Source organism: Saccopteryx bilineata, chromosome 3 (genome assembly GCF_036850765.1).
Source record: "Saccopteryx bilineata isolate mSacBil1 chromosome 3, mSacBil1_pri_phased_curated, whole genome shotgun sequence".
Classification (NCBI taxonomy): domain Eukaryota; kingdom Metazoa; phylum Chordata; class Mammalia; order Chiroptera; family Emballonuridae; genus Saccopteryx; species Saccopteryx bilineata.
The window spans coordinates 234,206,782-234,227,156 of NC_089492.1; the positions used below are offsets into that span (position 1 = coordinate 234,206,782).

The window sequence follows — 20,375 nt, forward strand, 5'->3', positions numbered from 1 at the left end:
GTCTCTCTATACAAACTAACAACCACAACCAGAGAATACAGTTTTGTGACTGTTTTAATAATATTATTTTCTCTAGGGGCTATCTAGGAAAGACATTATAGCTAAAAATATTTACTCATTCATGCATTCATCAGATCATTCAACAACTATTTAATTTTCTAATATGTGCTAGACATTGTGCATGGTAGTAAAAGTGTTAATATAAATATGATGACACGGTTAGTAAAATGAACAGACGTAACAATGAGCTACAATGCAATTCTATAAGGGCTAGAAAAGATTGGGGCAACAGCCATGGGAGCACAGAAAAAGAAAAGAGGAGATGTAATAAAGTGTCAGAGAAGATTTAGCTCTCAAACGCAACAAGCAAGCGAGTGTCAGAAGATACATAAACAAGGCACTCCCAGAAGGAACAGCATATTAGAAAGCAGAGTAAGGTATGTTTAAGATCCGAGGAGGCTGGCCAATGAGGTAGGTATTATCAAGCTTGTCAAGGATCTTGTAGAACATGCTGAGGAGTTTGGACATTATGTGGTAGAGAATGGGAGGCCATCCAAAAAGTTTTAAGTAAGAACAGGGCATTAATATAGTGTTATTTTAGGAGGGTCACTCTAGCAGTAGTGTATAGTATGGATTGGGGATGGAGTTCAGAAGATCAGTTGTTTGGAAGATGTTGGTAACCGTTCCAACTAAAGAAATAACGAGAGCTTGACCTAAAACATTGTGGGAAGGACAGAGAAGAATTAAGGAGGAATGAGAAGATTTGTTAATGCTATTTGATTGAATATAGATAGTGAAGGAGAGGGAGGAATTTATTGGCATATTGCTTGTATTAATTAGTCAGGATAAGCTAGGATATGTTGTGGTAACAACACCATGTAATCTCCGGAACATTTTTTTCCTTGTGTAGTGTCTCTTCCAACTTGCAGCTCTTTTATTGTCCATAATTCATGGCCTCTAAGTTTGTCACAGCTGAACAAAAAAGAGACTGAGCAGAACACCATTTCTTAAGTGTCTTAAAGATTGAGAGGACCATCATTTCCTAAGGACCTTGGCCTGGAAGAGGCCATTCTTACTGCCATTCTTACTAGCCAGAACCAGATGGTCCAACTTAACTGCAAGGAAGGTGAGAAAAATGTTTAGAAACATATGGATATTTGGTACTGTTACTGTAAATAGTGTGGATTAGCAGTATGGACTCTGAAACTATACTGCCTGAGTTTAAATCTCAGTAGTTGTAGGCAAGTTTCTGTTTCCTAATTTGTAAAATGATATTAGCAATAATGCTTACGTTAAGGTCTTGTTCTGAGCATTAAATAAGCTAATGCACATAAAGACATAGATCCTGGGACAAGGTAGGCATCCAATTAATAATAATAATGATAATAATAATAATAACAATAATACTCAAAATGATTCCAATATTTTTTCTCGATGACCAGGTGAAAGGGTAAAGGTGGTGGGTGAAACAAGTTTGGGGAGGGATAGAGGGTAGCTGTGGACATGTTGAATCTGCAGTGTCCGTGGTAGCTCCAGGGGAGGGGTTTAGTAGGCTATCACAGAATGAAACTGGAGCTTCAGAGAGAAACGAGGCTAACAATATAAACCTAAGAAGCATCAGTAAGAGATAACTTAAACTTTGGGTATGGGTGAAATTGCTGGGGAAAGTGACCAGCTTGAGGGAAAATGGAAGTTTATAGGCAAAGCCCAGGATAAATACCAACAGTTAGGAAGAGAATAAAGAAGAGACCACATCAGAACAATCAAATCAGCAGGAGAAAACAGCAGGAAGTAAAAGGGGAGTTTGAGAGAGTATCAATCCCTTTAGAATTAATAACAATTTATTAATATTTACTTTTACATGAAGTTCAGAGATAATAGTATTTGATACAAACTTTAAATCTAGTAAAAAAGATTTTAAGTAAATCATTAAAAGTAGCTTAAGAGGAAATGTTTAGAACCATGGATATTCGTGTTTAGAATGCATAAACATGGTTATACTTATCAGCATATAATAATTTTTGTCAGTATTTTGGTTAGGAAAACAGCAACTCTCTTAATAAAAAGAAAAAACTTGCTGTTTCTATAGGGAATGCCATGTAAAAAAAAATCAGACCTCAGGGTCTGCAAAAAGTAAAGAGACATACAAAGTACAAAAGTGGCTTAAGTATTAATTCAGTAGTTTTACTGCACTGTAATAGTATTCATGAATCTGTAAGAGATGAAAAGATGGGCAGAAGTTGGGGACAAGGAAACATTAGAGAAAGAATCTTTCTGAAAACTTACAATATAGTAACAGTAATTTAATCTCCAACTGGAAAAGGACACATTTTGAGGAACCTATTTTGCAGTCATTATCATGAAATATGTGTTGTCATTCCAAGTCATCATTATTGTAATTATTTTTTTCAACCACCTGAACATTAATATACTGCCATCAAGTGGTAGCCCGTTTATAAAAGTAAGAGAATATATTTTTCTCTACCTTTACTCTTTTGAAACTACAGTACTTTTTTCTGAAACTTCATTTTATTCTACTGAAGTTACACGCACACACATTCCCACATACACATACACAAGATTATTTATTGGTTCCAGTTATGTCCGACCTGTATCCCCTCAGTACACTCTTGAAGTCACTTGCAGCTTCATGGAATTTCTTTTTATGCCAAGGGCACTTTACCTCAAGCACTTGTGTCTCTCTCTGTCTGGAGAGTTTCTCTGGTCTCAGAATTGTGCTCAGCCCATTTGTGCAGCAGGATTATAATGGCCCAGAATAACCAAATAATAAGGAATGAGAGCTGTGGATAAATATTCTTGCATCCTCACCATTGAAGGGACAATTTTACAGTGAGTTCTATGTCAATTCTATCAACTCTCAGAGTGACCCAGGGGAACTGAGCCCCCGTTGTCCACAGCAGTAACCCACTCGCGAATGCATCGACTCTCCTGTTTTCCTTGCTTCAATTCATCACACTGCCTGCGATTGCCTACTTACTAAATTTCTTGTGCCAAACTCCTTGTTTTTGCTTGGTCTGCTTTTGGGAGAAGTCAAATAAGAGAGTAGAAGCCTTTATAATGATCTTTATATTTTCATTATCAATTCACTTTTATTTTTACTTTTAATGCAAATAGCCTTCCCTGTATTATATTGTAAGTCATGCTACATTTCCAAACAATCTGAGCATTATTATTTATCTCTTAGCAGACTGAAAAATTTGTCTTGGTCACAAATAGGATATTCACTCTGCCTAGGTATAGTCTTTGATTTTGTTATGCTGTGAGTGGGCTGTAGAAAGATCCTGACTTTTAAATGAAAAAAAAATTAACCTCCCACTACCTAAGTTACTTCCTAAGTGTCAGTTTCTTCATCTATAACATAGGGATAATCATGCCTACCTCTTAAGCCTATGGGAAGAATTAAATGAGGTTATGCCATGAACACAGAGTCTAGTCAAAAGTAGTTCATTTTTAAATAAAATAACATATATAAAATCTAGCAAAATACCTCACATGTGTCTTAGTTCTTTTCTCCTATACTTTCTTTTGAAGTTTTACCTTCTTCCTCCAAATAAAACCAAAATATAAAAAAAGAAAGGAAGAAAAAAAAAGAAATAAAATAAGAAAAAGACACATTCGTTATTTTGTTTGATTTTTTTTGTTGTTAAGCTATATTATTTGTACCATAAAACCCTTCATAACCATTTTTCCTTATTTATAAATAAATTACTTATTTGCTTCTTAATACTTTCTCCAATCTATTCAATTTATTTTTATTTATTTATTTCTCTCCTTCTTTTTTTCCTCCTACCTTTCCAGAAACACTTTTCCACCCAATTTTGCCTGTTTTTTCACTAATCCAATCCGACTATAATATTTTTCTAATTTAGTTTTAGAGTACTTATGAACAGTTTAAAATAATAAGACAGATTTCTTAAAATTTTTCTTTAAAGTAACAGAATCCCTTGCTAAATATTTTTGAATAAAAGATCATATATGTTAAAAGCATGCTAAACTGGTTTTCTTTAGTGGTTTTAGAAAAGATGACAAAATGAATTTGGAATTATAATAATATTTCCAACTCTAAGTAAATCTAAGCAGGAATTCTATGTTCAGTTCAGCATTAAAGATCCTACTTTGATTCAGCTAAAAGTATCCTCACTAGTTTTGAACAATAAAAATGTTTACATCTGATTTTATGAATAAGTGTCTATTATTTTCACTCTAAGATATAATCTAGATTTCGAAGTCTTGAGGTCAAAGTTAGTATGTTTTACTCATTTCAGATTTTTCTTACTTTAAAATGAAAACAGAGTGCTGTTATATTTATAAAATATCTTCAAGAGAAGACCAGATGGAAAGGTTCTAGCTCTTTTTTTTTTTTTTTTTTTTTTTTTTTTTTTTTTACAGAGGCAGAGATAGACAGGGACAGACAGACAGGAATGGAGAGAGATGAGAAGCATCAATCATCAGTTTCTCGTTGCGCGTTGCAACTTCTTAGTTGTTCATTGATTGCTTTCTCACATGTGCCTTGACCGTGGGCCTTCAGCAGACCGAGTAACCCCCTGCTGGAGCCAGCGACCTTGGGTCCAAGCTGGTGAGCTCTTTGCTCAAGCCAGATGAGTCTGCGCTCAAGCTGGCGACCTCGGGGTCTCGAATCTGGGTCCTTCCGCATCCCAGTCCGACGCTCTATTCACTGCGCCACCACCTGGTCAGGCGGAAAGGTTCTAGCTCTTATTCACACTAAAGTCCAGCTGGAGGTCAATATTACCTTATTGTTTATAGAATTATGAGAAAGACTGTTGATCCATTCCGAACTCCAGATTCTATGACTTAGTCTTCTCTGACCACAGAAGAACCCTACATTCTAGAAGAGAGCATTTTCCTGCAACTGTAAGTACATATATGAGTGCTTCAGACATTTCTCTCCTACCCCAGTTATTGTAACAGTTGAAAAGAGAATAATGAGATCTATTGTATTTACTTGAGCATAAACTAATATTTTGGATGAGTTTCCAGTATGGAAACATAGTAATGTTTACCAGGGTAGTCTCCCTAAATAGGAAGTCTACACTTGTAGGGTTTATAGGACAATGAGTTTTAGTTTATGTACACCGAACTCAGAATAAGAATTTAATAAAAAATTGAGAAAAACTATGAGAAAATTAGAGAAGGAAAGGAAAGAAGAAAATCAAATACATGGTGCAGAAGATACTGAATTGTATTAAAATAAAAGACACTAACTTGCTGAATAAATTCTCATTGTTTCTCAAGTTCCAAGGATTTAGAGTAATTGAAGAACCAGACTGTGAAAGAAGAAAGTAAGCCATCAGATATATGGGCACCACTGGTGATGGCATGGTGGCAAGTATGGCAGAATAAAAAGAAATGATACACAGATGACAAACGTGCATTTTGCAACACTTATAATCTCACATATCTTATCCCTAACTGGTAAGTATATCATTACTTATACTGTATTTATTTCTTTTATTTACCAAACATTTATATGTCATTTACATTCACTTAATTAAGCCTCATAACAACCCCATGAAGTACTTTTATTATTCTCATTTTATAGATTGAGCAACAAAAATGTTCAGCAATTAGCTCATGGTCACACAGCTGATAAGTAGCAGACTCAAGGAATCATACCCAGGTATCCTGACTTCAGAGGTTATGTTCTTAATATATAGAAACAAATAAAAAGAGGCAGCCAAAATGGGGGGACTAAAAAACATGCCCCACCCTGGGCAGTTGGCTCAGTAGTAGAGCATCAGACTGGCCTGTGGATGTCCCAGGTTCGATTCCTGGTCAGAGCACACAGGAGAAGCAACCATCTGCTCCTCCACCCTTCTCCTTCCCTCTTCTCCCTCTCCCTCTCTCTTCTCCTCCCACAGGCATGGCTCGATTGGTTTGAGCATATCAGCCCTGGGCACTGAGGATGGCTCCATGGAGCCTCTGCCTCAGGTGCTAAAAATAGCTGGGTTGTGAGCATGGCCCAAGATGGGCATAGCATTAGCCCCAGACAGGGGTTGCTAGGTGGATCCCAGTGGGGGTGCATGCGGGAGCCTGTCTATCTCCCCTCCTCTCATTTGGAAAAGAAGTAAAAGGGAAAACTCAACAGGATCAAGAACATAGATTTGGTTTGAGTTCTTCCTCCCTGTGCCTCAGCCTAGAAAGTGCCTCCTCACTTGTTTCCCTTTTTTCAAGGATTGCAGTCCAGCTCTGCTTGTTTTCTAATGCCTGTTTAAACTATTTTCATTTATTTTGTCTGGTTTTCTGGTTGTTTGAAGCAGGAAGGCAGTTCCAATAGTGTTTAATCTAATATCATTGGCAAAAGAAAAAGTTCCCACATCCTTTGACTTGCTTTCAAATTTTTTATCTCTTTATTCCTCTGTGCTGTGCTCTGAGAGAATTTTTTAGAGAAAGTTTTTGGCTCCTTAACTCGCTTTTCAGCTATATCCTTTCCCCTCTCCAGTCTATTTATCCAAATATTTGAACAAAATTTTCTTTTGATTGCTTTTTTAACTCGAGTACTGGCTCATGCTACTAGACAAATGGTATGTTTCATCATATATGTGGTGACAGGAAAAGGAATAAGTTGTAGAAATTGGTCTTCCATGGTTCCAGTAACTCTATGTATTAATAATGTCTTTGCTAAATATACAGGTTGTTCTTAAATTCTGAATTTTAGAATTAGGAGGGAGCCTTCATCATTATCTAGTCCAATATCATCATTTCATAAGTAGGAAAAGAGTATCTGGGTCACACAGCAATGGCATAAACAAGTTGGTATATAACAAGGCCCCCAACTTATAATCTGTATTATTTTACCATTATTGACTACCACATAAATTGTGTGTGTGTGTGTGCATGTGTGTGTATAAAGTGAGTTAATTTTGTCCTTTCCACACAGGATTTTCTTATATGGAAAGTACTTTTTCACAATGTTATACTTTGGCTTTGTTGCAGAAAAACAGTCTTCAGTGTTACGTGAAGGAAAAGACTTTTTTACGCCCCTTACATTTGATTTTCAGTCGGAATCTGAAAAGGCTTTTACTGTTACACCCACATCTATACAGCATCAAAGAGCACAAAAGACAAGTCACATGGTATTAAGAAAACAAAAAGGTAACCATCATAACTACTTCAACTTTCAACATGGAGTTTTAAAAAATTAGTTTAAATTTGTCTTGGATTATGCAGTTTATAATAAATGTCAGCTTTGTCAAACATAGGTATATTTTATAATGGTTGTGAGTTATAACCTATTAAATAAGCATTCAGAATATTCCAGGTTTATAAAATATTTTTTATAATATTTCACTTTCACACACGTTAATTGCAGATAGTGATTACAGTTTTGAACTTTTTAAGAAAATCCTTTTTTTGAGCTATATTGTATATTGCTGCAAATTAATGTCAAGATTTATTTCAAACTTTAACCAATGTACTGCTGTCAACTGATGGTTGTTGGCACCAATTCAATACCAACAGGAATCCCCGATTTGGGGTGCAGTGAAGAAGAAGATTTTATTCAGTGCAACCAACTCAATTGTGATACAGCACAGCTGTGAGAATAGCAAGACTATGGAACAGTTCCATAGTGTTACAGCTCAATTCTGGTCCTTTGAGACATCTTCAGTGATTCAGCTCCAGCTGGGGAAACACAGTCTTTAGATTTTGGTGAAATGGGAAAGTACACTCTGGGAGCCAGGGGCGAGCTGACTTACATAGAGAGAAGTGCCCATCCCTGGTCCTGATTGGTCTTTGTTCATGCAAATAAAGGCTCCAAATCCTCAAAGTTTGATTGGCCCAAAAGCACTGTCTTGAATAGTCAAAAAGGAACCACTCCGACTAGCTGGTGAGAATGCTAATGGAAATCTAACTGTGCAGCTCTGATAGGACAGAGAAAGTCTCAGTCCTATTGGTTGAAATACAATTCCAGGAACTTCTTTATGAAAGCTGATTCAGATGGCAGGAGCACAGTGCCGGTAGGCAGGCGGTTCAGTGCAGGCTCTCCCTGAAGTACAGTTTGTGTGAGAGGCCCCTGTACAGAAAGAGCTGCTAGGTTCTGTTCTTTTAAATCTGAGCCCAGTCAGCCACTGAGAGCTTTTCTTAGTAGATATCCTTTTTCTCAGGGTGATACTGAAAAAAAAGAAGCCCACCTAGAAAATTAAGTAAGTTTTCTTGTGTATTTGCAAGGAATAGTCTGAATATGTCTCACTTGGCCTTTCTCTGGCATTGTATACATATGTAGTGCTATATAATTTTTCTGGGCATCAGAAATGTAGAGGAGAGCTCAGACAAAAGTAATACTAAAATGTAGAACCAATAGAACCTCTTTGAGCTTCTCTTTTCTCTTTGTTCTTGGCCTCTTAATTTCTTACTGCTTTTAGGGAGCTCTCAGATGTCTTCTAGCAAATGTTTAACATTTTGTCCACCTTTTGTATATAGTTGCTCTCAGGAGGTCAGCTGGTCCAAACCACTTCATCTTCTATTCTCAGAAGTGGAACATAGATTGCTATTTAATATTATACTAGATTTCACTCATACTTGAATAATTCTCATTCTGATACAACTTATTGTATTTTCTAGGACTCTAAACCAAGTTTAAACAAAAAATCCTTGCAGATAATATTTGTTTATCTTTGTTACACTAACTCTGCTATCATATACTACTGTAATTTTCATTTATTGATTTTCTTCTGTAAATGTGTACCGACTGACAATTGTACCTAGGAGATACGACAGCAATAGTGAAATATATTTGTGGTATTTAGATAAGTAAACAAGCAAACACTAGTTACTACAGAAAGATTCCTAATGGGAGGATCAGCAAAATTTCCTAGAGGATTTGGCACCTCAGGTGAGACCTAGAGAGTTAGTGGAGAGGCAACAGTATTTAAAAAAGGGAAATCTGTTCCGGGCCAAGGCAGCACTATAAACAAAGAGCCAGACAGAGGCAAAAGAAAGTCCAGCTAATTTAAGGAATCTAAAATAGTTCAGTGTTGCTAGACTTGAATGGGATATGAAGTAGAGACTGGAGAGGGAGCTAACGATGTGAGGCTAAAGAAGGAAGTAAAGATCAGATTGCCAAAGGCCCTATGAACCAAGGAAGGAACTTTAGACAATCTCCTAAACCAGTCAGGAGCCACTGAAAGGTTTAAACAGGGCAATGCTTTTTCAGATTTAGATTTTAGAAATATCATTAAGCAGCAAAAGAGGTCATTAAAAATTATGAGGGCTCCTCAGAAAACCTGACCCTTTACTAAATTCATATTATCTCCAAAAACTGCCTGTTCCAGGAAGCACCCCATCTTGCAGTGTGTCCTTTTCTAGTCATAACCAAATGACTGCTTAAATAACATAAGACAAAAAGTTTCTATCTTTATGTCAAGAATAATATGCTGGTTATTTGTCAAGTCCAAGTCCAGAGGCAAGGGACAGAAGGCTGGAAAGGGCTGGAAGCTGGAAAAATATGTGCAGAGCTTTAGGCAAATAGGACATCCTTTATTGGCAGCTGCAGCCAGTGCAACATGGAGATGGCAACAGCAGCAGCCTGACACAGTGCACAGGCGTTTTATAGTAAAGTCACACAAAAGTAGCACCAAGCCATGATTACAAAAAGTGGGAGTAACATTATCTGTTATATAAGGCAGGTGCACATGCGTACCCCTCCCGACCTGCTTCCCTTAGTCATGCATGTCTGGATCTTATGTAGAGGACCTGTCCATGCTGACTACATCTTATGCAGGCTGTTTACCAATTCTGGGGCGACCAGTTTCCCACACTCCACCCTTAAACAGTCTGCACTTGGGAGGGTACGTGGGCCCAGAGTGCTGCTCTTTGAGCCCATAGGCCACAGCAGCAGTATAGGGAGCAGCAGTCTACTACTTGGAGGCCAGTCACAAGAGCCAGGAAGACTGTCAACATTAGGTTATTCCACCACAACTGAAGATGGTCGTGGGAAAGGTACTGCATAGCTTGTATCTCAGTATCTATTTCTTGCAGAGCTTCAGTTACATTTCTTTGATTATCTGGTATATTTATATAACACTCTACATGGAGGATAGCACACTTACCTCCTTGGGCAGCTTCAGCATATCCAAGGTCACCCTATTTTCCAATACCACCTTACACATCTGAGTGGTCTCATACATCATCAGAGTGAGGACCAGTCGGTTTGGGCTGTGTGCTCAGCTAAGGCCGTCACCTCTAAATCTACTTTAATAGCCCCCACTCTGGGGAAGAAGACAGCTAGGATAAAACCACCAAGCAGTATTTTTCTCTATATGCCAGCAGTGGTACACCATGTTCCAACTGAGTGGGATTTCTGTCAAGGCCTCCAGGACATGCCCTGCAAAACAGGGTCTTCCCCAAGTACACCTCGCAGTCCAACTGGCAGGGAGATATGGCCATCCGTGCCCTCCATAAACCCACGTGTAACCTGGGGGTACCATGTTCACTGGTTCGTGCTGGTGTGCTTTCAACCATTCCACCACTGGCCAGTTTTTGTTACAAGGGTGATATTAGCACATAGCTCTTTGGGAATCCATCCAGCCATGCGGTATCCTGCCTCCCATTACTGCTCTATGCAATGGGGAGCCTTTGCATGGAGTTCTATTCACTCTCCCAGAAGCCAACCACCCCCGTTCCAGATTGCATATCCTAAAAACAGCGCATAATGTGGTAGTCGCACTGTAGCATTGTTTCAATGGCGTGCCGCGTCTCGAGCCACTTGGACGGGTCTTGAGCAGCTAGCCAGGACCAGATGTCCATGGTTGCTGGTTGGATAAGCCATGGGAATCCACCGATGGCACCAGTAGGCAGTTCAGTGCACACTCAGCAATTAGACACATTGTACACTTGCACATAGATGTGCTCGCAAGTCATGATGCTTTTAACAAAATCATTTTGGCCAGAAAGACAATAAGGAAACAGATACCATTCCAGGCAGATTGTGCCCCTCAGGCAGGATGCAAGCTACTTTCTCATCATGAGATAAGATGGTAGGAGGCAGGGGAGGATGTCCTGGTTGGTGATACCACACCAGCTTCCCCTCAGGGATTCCTGTTGTGGAAGCAGGGAACAAAACTGGTGTACAGGGGATGGGCCAAACAGTGGCAGTGACCATGCTCTTCAGTAAGGTACCCTTCCTGTGCTGTGAGGCAGAAACTGTCAGCATCAGAGGCCAAGTGACAAGAGTGGGGAAGACTTGTTACTGATACTGTAGCCCCATCCCGCAGGGAGTTACTAGGCAATCCAAGGAGCATCAGACTCAATGTCTATCTATGGCCATGACTATAGGGCAGGGGTCGGGAACCTATGGCTCACGAGCCAGATGTAGCTTTTCTGATGGCTGCATCTGGCTCGCAGACAAATCTTTAATTTAAAAAATAACGTTAAAAATATAAAACATTCTCATGTATTGCAATCCATTCATTTCCTACCACTCATGTTCATGGTTGCTGGTAGCTGGAGCAAATCACAGCTGTCCTCCGGGACAACACCAAATTTTTATTGGATAATGCGTAACGTATACAGGTCGTTGTGAGGTCAGGAAGTAAACTTCCCCCCTTTTAATCAAGCAGTCAGCTAGATAATTGCAGAAACCCTTTTGACGAAGAAGATGGCTAAAAGAAAAAAAGATGAGGAGTATCATACTTTTCAGCAGGAATGGACAGAGGAATTCGCCTTTGTGGAGAGAGCAGTTTCTGCAGTGTCTAATATGCAATGATAAAATTGCATCAATGAAACAGTCAAATATAAAGTGGCACTTCGACACACACCATACTACATTTGCATCGAAATATCCAGCGGGGACAGCAGGAAGAAAGTATGTCAAGAGCTACTGTGCAGAGTGCAAGCTAGTCAGCAGCAACTCTGTGTTTGGACCCAACAAGGTGACTGGAATTTGGCTAGTTTTGCTGGTGCTTTAGCAATTGTGAGAAATGGAAAGCCATTCATAGATGGGGAGTATGCCAAAACATTCATGCTTGATGTTGCCAATGAACTTTTTGATGACTTTTCGGATAAAGACAGGATAATCAAATGAATAAAAGACATGCCTCTGTTGGCAAGAACTGTTTACAATCGTATCATCATGATGGAAAACCAAATTGAGGCAACACAAGTGAGGGACATAAATGCAGCACCATTCTTTTCTCTTGCTTTAAGTGAGTCAACAGACATAAGCCATTTATCCCAGTTCAGCGTGATTGCAAGGTATGCTGTCAGTGACACACTACATTAGGAAAGTCTTGCTGTTTTGCCTATGAAAGAGACAACAAGAGGGGAGGATTTATTCAAGTCTTTCACTGAGCTCGCTAAATAAAAAAAATCTACCAATGGATAAACTTATTTCGGTGTGTACTGATGGTGCTCCGAGCATGGTGGGGAAAAGCAGAAGATTCATAGTGCTTATTCCTGAACATGAAAAGAGACCCATCCTAAGTTTTCACTGCATCCTACATCAGGAGGCGCTTTGTGCTCAGATGTGTGGCAAGCAGCTTGGTGAGGTGATGTCTCTGGTCATTCGGGTGGTCAACTTTATTGTTGCCCGAGCTTTAAATGATCATCAGTTTAAAACACTGCTGGATGAATTTGGGAATAATTATCCTGGTTTACTTCTGCACAGTAATGTGCATTGGTTGTCAAGAGGGAAGGTGCTCAGCCGTTTCGTGGCTTGTCTGAGCAAAATCCAGACTTTTTTTGAAATGAAAAACGTCAAGCATCCTGAGTTAGCTAACACTGAGTGGCTCCTGAAGTTCTACTATCTCGTGGATGCCACTGAACATCTGAACCAGCTCAATGTGAAAATGCAAGATGTTGGAAATACAGTCTTATCCCTTCAACAAGCAGTGTTTGCATTTGAAAACAAGCTGGAACTCTTCATTAAAACAAGTTGTTTACTACACTTTAAAAAACTGGGAGAGTTTAAAGATGCATGTACAGCAAGTGACCCTGCTCAACATCTTGATCTCCAGCAGCTAGCGGGCTTCACATCTAATCTCCTGCAGTCATTCAAAGCGTGCTTTGGAGAATTTCATGAGTGCACTCATCTTTTTAAGTTCATCACCCATCCACATGAGTGTGCAGTGGATAGCGCTGACCTGAGTTACATCCCTGGTGTCTCTGTCAGAGATTTTGAGCTATAAGCTGCTAACCTGAAGGCCTCAGACATGTGGGTGAATAAGTTCAAGTCACTGAATGAAGATTTGGAAAGACTTGCACGACAGCAAGCAGAGTTGGTGAGCAAACACAAGTGGGGAGAAATGAAAAAACTTCAACCCCCCGACCAGCTGATTGTCAAAACTTGGAACGCGCTTCCTGTCACATACCACACACTGCAGAATGTAAGTATTGCTGTACTGACAATGTTTGGCTCTACGTATGCATGTGAGCAGTCTTTCTCATATCTAAAGAATGTTAATACCAACCTACGATCACATTTAATGGATGGAAGTCTCAACGTCTGCATGAAGCTTAACCTCACCATGTATCAACCAGACTACAAAGCCATCAGCAAAACCATGCAGAACCAGAAGTCACATTAGTGGTAAGAAGTACTTTATTAGCACTGGTTAGCAACAGCATAACAACATTATTAAAAAGAATTCAGAGATTTATTGTACTTTAAAAGTGTCGGTCTTACATAAAATGCACACATTTACTTGTATTTAGTGTTAAACATATTGTATGGCTCTCACGGAATTACATTTTAAAATATGTGGCGTTCATGGCTCTCTCAGCCAAAAAGGTTCCCGACCCCTGCTATAGGGCCTCCCCTCCCTCTTCCAAAGGGAAGGGGGCTGGCTGAAGCAGGGCACCTACAGGGCCGTTTCTTGACTTTAACAATTCATCCTCTGTACTTACTTTCAAATGCAGAGCTTGGGGTTGCCAAGCATCCTGTCTATTGGGAACAATCCTGTATGTCTGGGCTGCTTGTTGAGGAGGTGCACAGTGGAAATCTAAGCACTGTGCCACACTTTCAGGCTGGGGAGATCATGCCCCAATTGTAACTTTTCCTTCAACAATCCATTATACCGTTCAATCATTTCTGCTGCTTGGGGCATATAGGGGACATGGAGCTGCAAGGTCACATCTATCTCCTCAGCCCAGGCTCATACCAAACACCCATCATAGTGGGTTCCTTGGTCATTAGCAATGCTCAAGAGACATTCAGGGCACACAGGTGTACCAAAGCCCATATAGTTGTCTCCTGTATGGCCTTCTTGGCAGGGTACACAAATAGGAAGCCAGTGGCAGTGTCTATGGCTGTCAAGGCATAAACATGGCCTTCTTCTGTGGGCAGGTATCTTATAAAATTTACCTGCCAATGTTACAAAGGCATTACCCCCACAGGCTACTTGCCTCCTCTTGGGCCACAACCCAAACCTCTTGGGGTGTATCCATGCACAGGCTGGGCACTGTCGTGCTGCCTGCGGCACACCCAAAGGGGCCACCTCGAGTCCCCAAAGGTGGGTTACATTCAATATGGTTCTGGGACCAGCATGCCCCAGGCACCAATGCAACCGCATGGAGTGTCTGTTGTGGGGAAGCAGAGACTAAGTACCTGTGCTGGGGCATCGGCTTCATCGTTTCCTCGTTTTAGGAGGGGACGATGCCCACTCAAGTGGTAAATAAACACCTGTTTTGTGGGGCCCAGAGCCCACAATTCCAGCCATATAGCCTGTCCCCAGACTGGGAAGTGCCCCACAAGTCACTCCTATTGCTCCCACTGTAGTAGCCACAATGTAAGATCCTGGTACACAGCCCAGCAGTCCATACCAGTATGCAGGAGCCCACTTTCCTTAGTGATAACTATCCACACTGCTCGTAGCTCATCCCACTGGCTGCTTTGCCCTGCCCCTGATTTGATCCACATTTCATCCATGTCCAAGTGGACAGCCACTTTGGTCCAGCTGCCAGGATTCCCATGGCTAGATCCATCTGTATACCAGGCATCTGGTGATAAGGGAGACATCCCTTCATGATAGGGACTGGGGGTGACATCACCTTACACAGCTTGCAACAATTCTGCAAAGGTAATGGGGCCCAACACTTGTTGTAGCTCCCAAGTAAGAAGGTTAGTATTCAGGACAGCAATTTGTTTCAGACAAGCACCCTACTTAGCCAGAGTAGGGGCTTGTGCTATGCCCGACTTGGGCGTGGACAGCCATGAGCATACCCATCCGGCTATGGGGTAGGCAGTGCAGACTTGCCTCTGCCCCAGCAGAGGATTCATAGGCCTGGATTCATAGGCCTGCAAGGTGCACAGACAGCTGTTAGCTGTTTCTCCACCAAGGAGTAGCGAATCTCAGCACCTTTCCATAACTGGGACCAGAAGCCTATCAGGGTGTGCCATTGCCCGGTCTTCTGCCATAGGCGTCATCCAAACCCGTAAGGCAGGGGTCCCCAAACTTTTTACACAGGGGGCCAGTTCACTTTTTCACAGGGGGTGTCTTATAAAACACCCAGAGGCAGTGGTGGGCTTCTCACAGTAGGCCCACTGCTGATGTCACAGGCCAGATCACCACTATCCGATGCCTGTATACAGCACTGGAGGCGGTGCTGGGCCTGTGACACTGTATACCGCTGTCTGGGATATCAGAGGCTGCAGCGCTGGCTGTGATGGGCCTGTCACACCTTGCACAGGCCCATCACCGCCACCACTATGCCGGGCAGCAGTATACACAGTGCAGAATCCCCTCCCCCAGATCGCTGCTCACCGTGCTGACGTCTTCCATTGTGCAGCCACATAATCCTTTGCGCGGCGCCTCGTTCTCGTTCAGTTACTCTCAGAACAAGGTGCCACGCAGAGGATTATGTGGCTGTACAATAAAAGATGTCAGCATGGTGAGCAGCTATCTGGGAAGTGGAGGGAGGAGGTTCTGTACTGTATATACTGCTGCCTGTATAGCGATGGTGGTGATGGGCCTGTGCAAGGTGTGACACTGTTCACAGCCAGCGCTGCTGCCTCCACTATCCCAGACAGCGGTATACAGTGTCACAGACCCAGCACCGCCTCCAGTGCTGTATTCAGGGATGGCGGTGATCAGCCTGTGACACTGTGTATACAGTGTCCTGGACATCTGCAGCTTCAGCGGTGGGCCTCTTCTGTGGGAAGCCCACAGCTGCATGTTTCCCTATTATAAAACACCTCCTAAAAATAAGACAGCCCCTGTCTTTTGGGGGTAAAATTAATATAAGACAGGGTCTTATAATAGGGGAAACATGGAGTGTAGTAATGTGGGGGGAGACTTTTGGGCAAAGGGAGGTTATAGGGGCCATTATGTTGTTGTACATTTGGGGGAGTATGGGGGCCATTATACTGTGTAGTAATGGTTATAGTGCTTTGCCTGCCTTCCTACTTCTGTTGTTATTTCACACTGCTTCGGGTGATGTGGGGCGCCGCAGCCGCAGACCTTATGTGCGTCATATGATGCACTTCCGAAGCCATGAGGCGTGCATCCCACGTCACCGGAAGTAGTATTGTATGCGACCGATGCCGGGCTTTGCTCCTCTCACTGACCACCAATGAAAGAGGTGCCCCTTCCAAAAGTGCGGCGGGGGCGTATAAATGGCCTCAGGGGGCTGCATGCGGCCTGCAGGCCGCAGTTTGGGGACCCCTGCCTTAGGGGTTACAGTAGGCCAGATGGATATGCTGCCCAGGTTTACTTGTAGCTGAGATTTCCTTTCACAGTAGAAATTTTCAGTCCACCTGCACATTAGTATCACCTGGGGAGCTTTAAAATAATTGGATTCTACTTCAATCAGTTTGGAGTAAGGCCCAGGCTTTACTATTTTTAAGATATCCCACATGATTCTTATATAAAGCTATGGCTGAACACCATTAAAATTCATAGGGCTTCTTTGTCAGTTACTCTCAGAGACATCTTGTCTATGTTATTATTAGTATTAGCTCAGAATTTCTGCATTTTTCTTGGATAAATGGAACTTGATCAAGGTGATGGCCTTTACCACCTGGAAATACCTTCCTAGGATAATTTTTCTGATAAGCAGAGTTTTATAATCATTCAAAAAAATCTCTCAATCCTTTGCCTTTAATTTGTATATAGTCTTTAAGATTTCTCAATAAACATCAAACCTACTCTTCTCTGCAACTGCTTTTAATTGGACCTTTTACAAAAGAACTATTTTCTTTTAACAAAAGTTTCTTTTAAAATTACCTGTAATAAGGAATTTTAAAAAGAGAGATGAAGTACCTCATCAGTGATGGAGAAGGGATAAAGCGTCCACCTAGGACACTAAGGTCCCAGGTTCGAAACCCCAAGGTCACCAGCTTGAGTAGGGGATCATTAACATGATCCCAAAGTCACTGACGAGAGTCCAGGGTCACTGTCTTGAGCAAGGGGTCACTGGCTTGGTTTGAGTCCCCAATCAAGGCACCTATGAGAAGCAATCAATGAACAACTAAGGTGATGCAACTATGAGTTAATGCTTCTCATATCCCTTCCTGTCTCTCTTTTTCTCTTGCTCTCTCTGCAAAAAAATAAAATTAAATTAAAAATTAAAAAACAGCCCTGGCCGGTTGGCTCAGTGGTAGAGTGTCGGCCTGGCGTGCGGAAGTCCCGGGTTCGATTCCCAGCCAGGGCACACAGAAGAAGCGCCCATCTGCTTCTCCACCCCTCCTCCTCTCCTTCCTCTCTGTCTCTCTCTTCCCCTCCCGCAGCCAAGGCTCCATTGGAGCAAAGATAGCCCGGGCGCTGGGGATGGCTCCTTGGCCTCTGCCCCAGGCGCTAGAGTGGCTCTGGTCACGACAAAGCGACATCCCGGAGGGGCAGAGCATCGCCCCCTGGTGGGCAGAGCGTTGCCCCTGGTGGGCGTGCCGGGTGGATCCCGGTCAGGCGCATGCAGGAGTCTGTCTGACTGTCTCTCCCTGTTTCCAGCTTCAGAAAAATACAAAAAAAAAAAAAAAATTAGGCCCTGGCCGGTTGGCTCAGCGGTAGAGCGTCGGCCTGGCGTGTGGGGGACCGGGTTTGATTCCCGGCCAGGGCACATAGGAGAGGCACCCATTTGCTTCTCCGCCCCTACCCCCTCTTTCCTCTCTGTCTCTCTCTTCCCCTCCCGCAGCCAAGGCTCCATTGGAGCAAAGATGGCCCGGGCGCTGGGGATGGCTCCTTGGCCTCTGCCCCAGGAGCTAGAGTGGCTCTGGTCATGGCAGAGCGACCCCCCCAGAGGGGCAGAGCATCGCCCCCTGGTGGGCAGAGCTTCGCCTCTGGTGGGCGTGCCGGGTGGATCCCGGTCGGGCACATGCAGGAGTCTGACTGTCTCTCCCCGTTTCCAGCTTCAAAAAGAAAAAAAAAAAAATTAAAAAACAAAAAGAGAGATGAAGTGATTGCATTCAGTACTGGATTATCATGTGAAAATGGCAATTAATATTTTTTTAGATTAATAGAAGCTTCTCATTAGAGAAATTTTTTTCTAAAGATATATTCACACTGAGACCTGTCAAAAGACTATTCCTTTTAGAAAAATTTTTATGGCAGAAGGATAAACTTACATACAAAAAAGATAATTAAATACAAATAGAGAACACAGTTGCAGCCTATAGTGAAATCTAATTGGCCAAATTCCTTCTCCCTTTAGTTCAATACATGTCTTATACTTTGTGTGACATTATCCTGGGTTAGATTAAGAGAGTGGTGTTTACAAAGAAGTTGCAGGTTTGTATACTAGCTTTGCTTCCCAGTAGCTGTGTCCTTGGACAAGTTGTATAGCTTCTTTGTACCTTGGTCTCTTCATCTTTATAGTGGAAATAATAATAATATGTATCCCATAAAGTTATTGTGAGAGTTAAATGAATTAATATTATATATGTGAAAAGTTTAAAAATTGCCCATAGAAGTAGGCACTCAAAACAATGACAAATCCCAACACCAAAAAAATATAAGCTGATTCTTGCAAGATACAATCATATATCTAATCATTAAAAACAAGATAGTAGTGAGATACTTTTGTGCCATGTTTAGATATGACAATCATTTTTAAAATCTTAGGTAAAGTGTAACTTTTGGGAACAGAAAAGATAGAGAAGAGATTTATGTTAGTGGACAAAGAGATTCATGCCTTTCCTGCCACCACCCACACAATTTCTGTTACATGGACACAGGCTCCTTTAAGGCCCCATGAGGATTCGGGGAAAGTAACAGCCTCATCTCCAACTCTCTGGGGTGAGTTTCACTATTGAACTAACTACTTCCTCTTCTCTGCAGCTAGAACAGGACTCCTATTTATTGCTCATACCTGGAGAAATCTGAGACTCTAGGGCAGGGCTTCTGAGCAGTGCCTGCTCACTTGAGAGCTTTTGAAAAATGTGCTAAACCTCACCCTAGAGATCATGATTGAACTTGTGGGGTGGGGGCACTCTGGGATTAGACATCTTCCAAAGCACTCCCAGATAATTTAGAATTATACAGTTAGACATTTTGAGAACCATCTCTAGAATCCTCTTCATTTTCACCCCCTCACTCAAGAACCTTCCTATTATAGCTTGTTTGCCACTGGTCCATGGCAGAAACATCTCATCTCTCATTATCTGTTACTTGAGTCTCAAATTGCTTGACTTTAAAGTGCTGAAGGAACACACACTCACTGAAATGACTAGTCAAGAAGAAATCACAGGGGGACTCGTGTGAAGGTGGAAGATAAACACAATCAGGAGAGATGAAGTGGGGAAAACAGCTGTGTTAGTCTTGCTCGCTTGTACTTGGCCTGATTAGCGCATGAGCACATGGCCGCGCCATGTATGTATAGTCTATGTAAGGCTACGGGTGCTTGCCCTCAGGGTGGATGGCAGATGAAGGATTGCCTGCCTGCCTCTGTGTGGGGCCATTTTGTTGTTTGTTTACCTAAAAAGCAATTTCCCCCTGCCCGTTTGCTCGTCCACCTTCGTGAGACTTTATTAAATGGGAATGGCCTAACGCTTTCCAGCTCCACAGTTTCTCTACCATCTGCCCAAACCCAATGTGAACCTGCCTGGCCTCAGCCACTGGCATTACAGATGTCTCCTAAAGAGACACATTTATGAGAAAACAGAAGAGAAGTTTAGAAAATATGTATCTTGAAGACAGAAATAATGAGGGGGAAAGGGACTTAAAAAGCATTTCTGAATCTAAAACTGAGTTGGGATATTAAAAATAGAATAGAGTTGTAAACTGGATTGATAATCTAGAAGGTCAAATAAAGGCACAGTCTTACAAAAATACCTCCAAAAAAGAAGATCAGATTGAAAAGACACATAGTTTTCAGAATAGTCAATATACAGTGTGTCCATAAAGTCACAGTGCACTTTTGATCGGTCACAGGAAAGCAACAAAAGGCGATAAAAATGGGAAATCTGCACC

At 41.7% G+C, this 20,375-nt stretch overlaps 1 protein-coding gene across 1 annotated transcript in view; it reads left to right on the forward strand.

The window, feature by feature from the left end:
- The first annotated feature begins 16,466 nt into the window (after positions 1 to 16,466).
- Positions 16,467 to 20,375, forward strand: part of C3H1orf141 (chromosome 3 C1orf141 homolog) — a 41,148-nt gene continuing 37,239 nt past the window's right edge. The window contains 1 exon segment of the mRNA XM_066266542.1: positions 16,467 to 16,569. Within this exon segment, the coding sequence (XP_066122639.1) occupies positions 16,467 to 16,569 (103 nt within the window).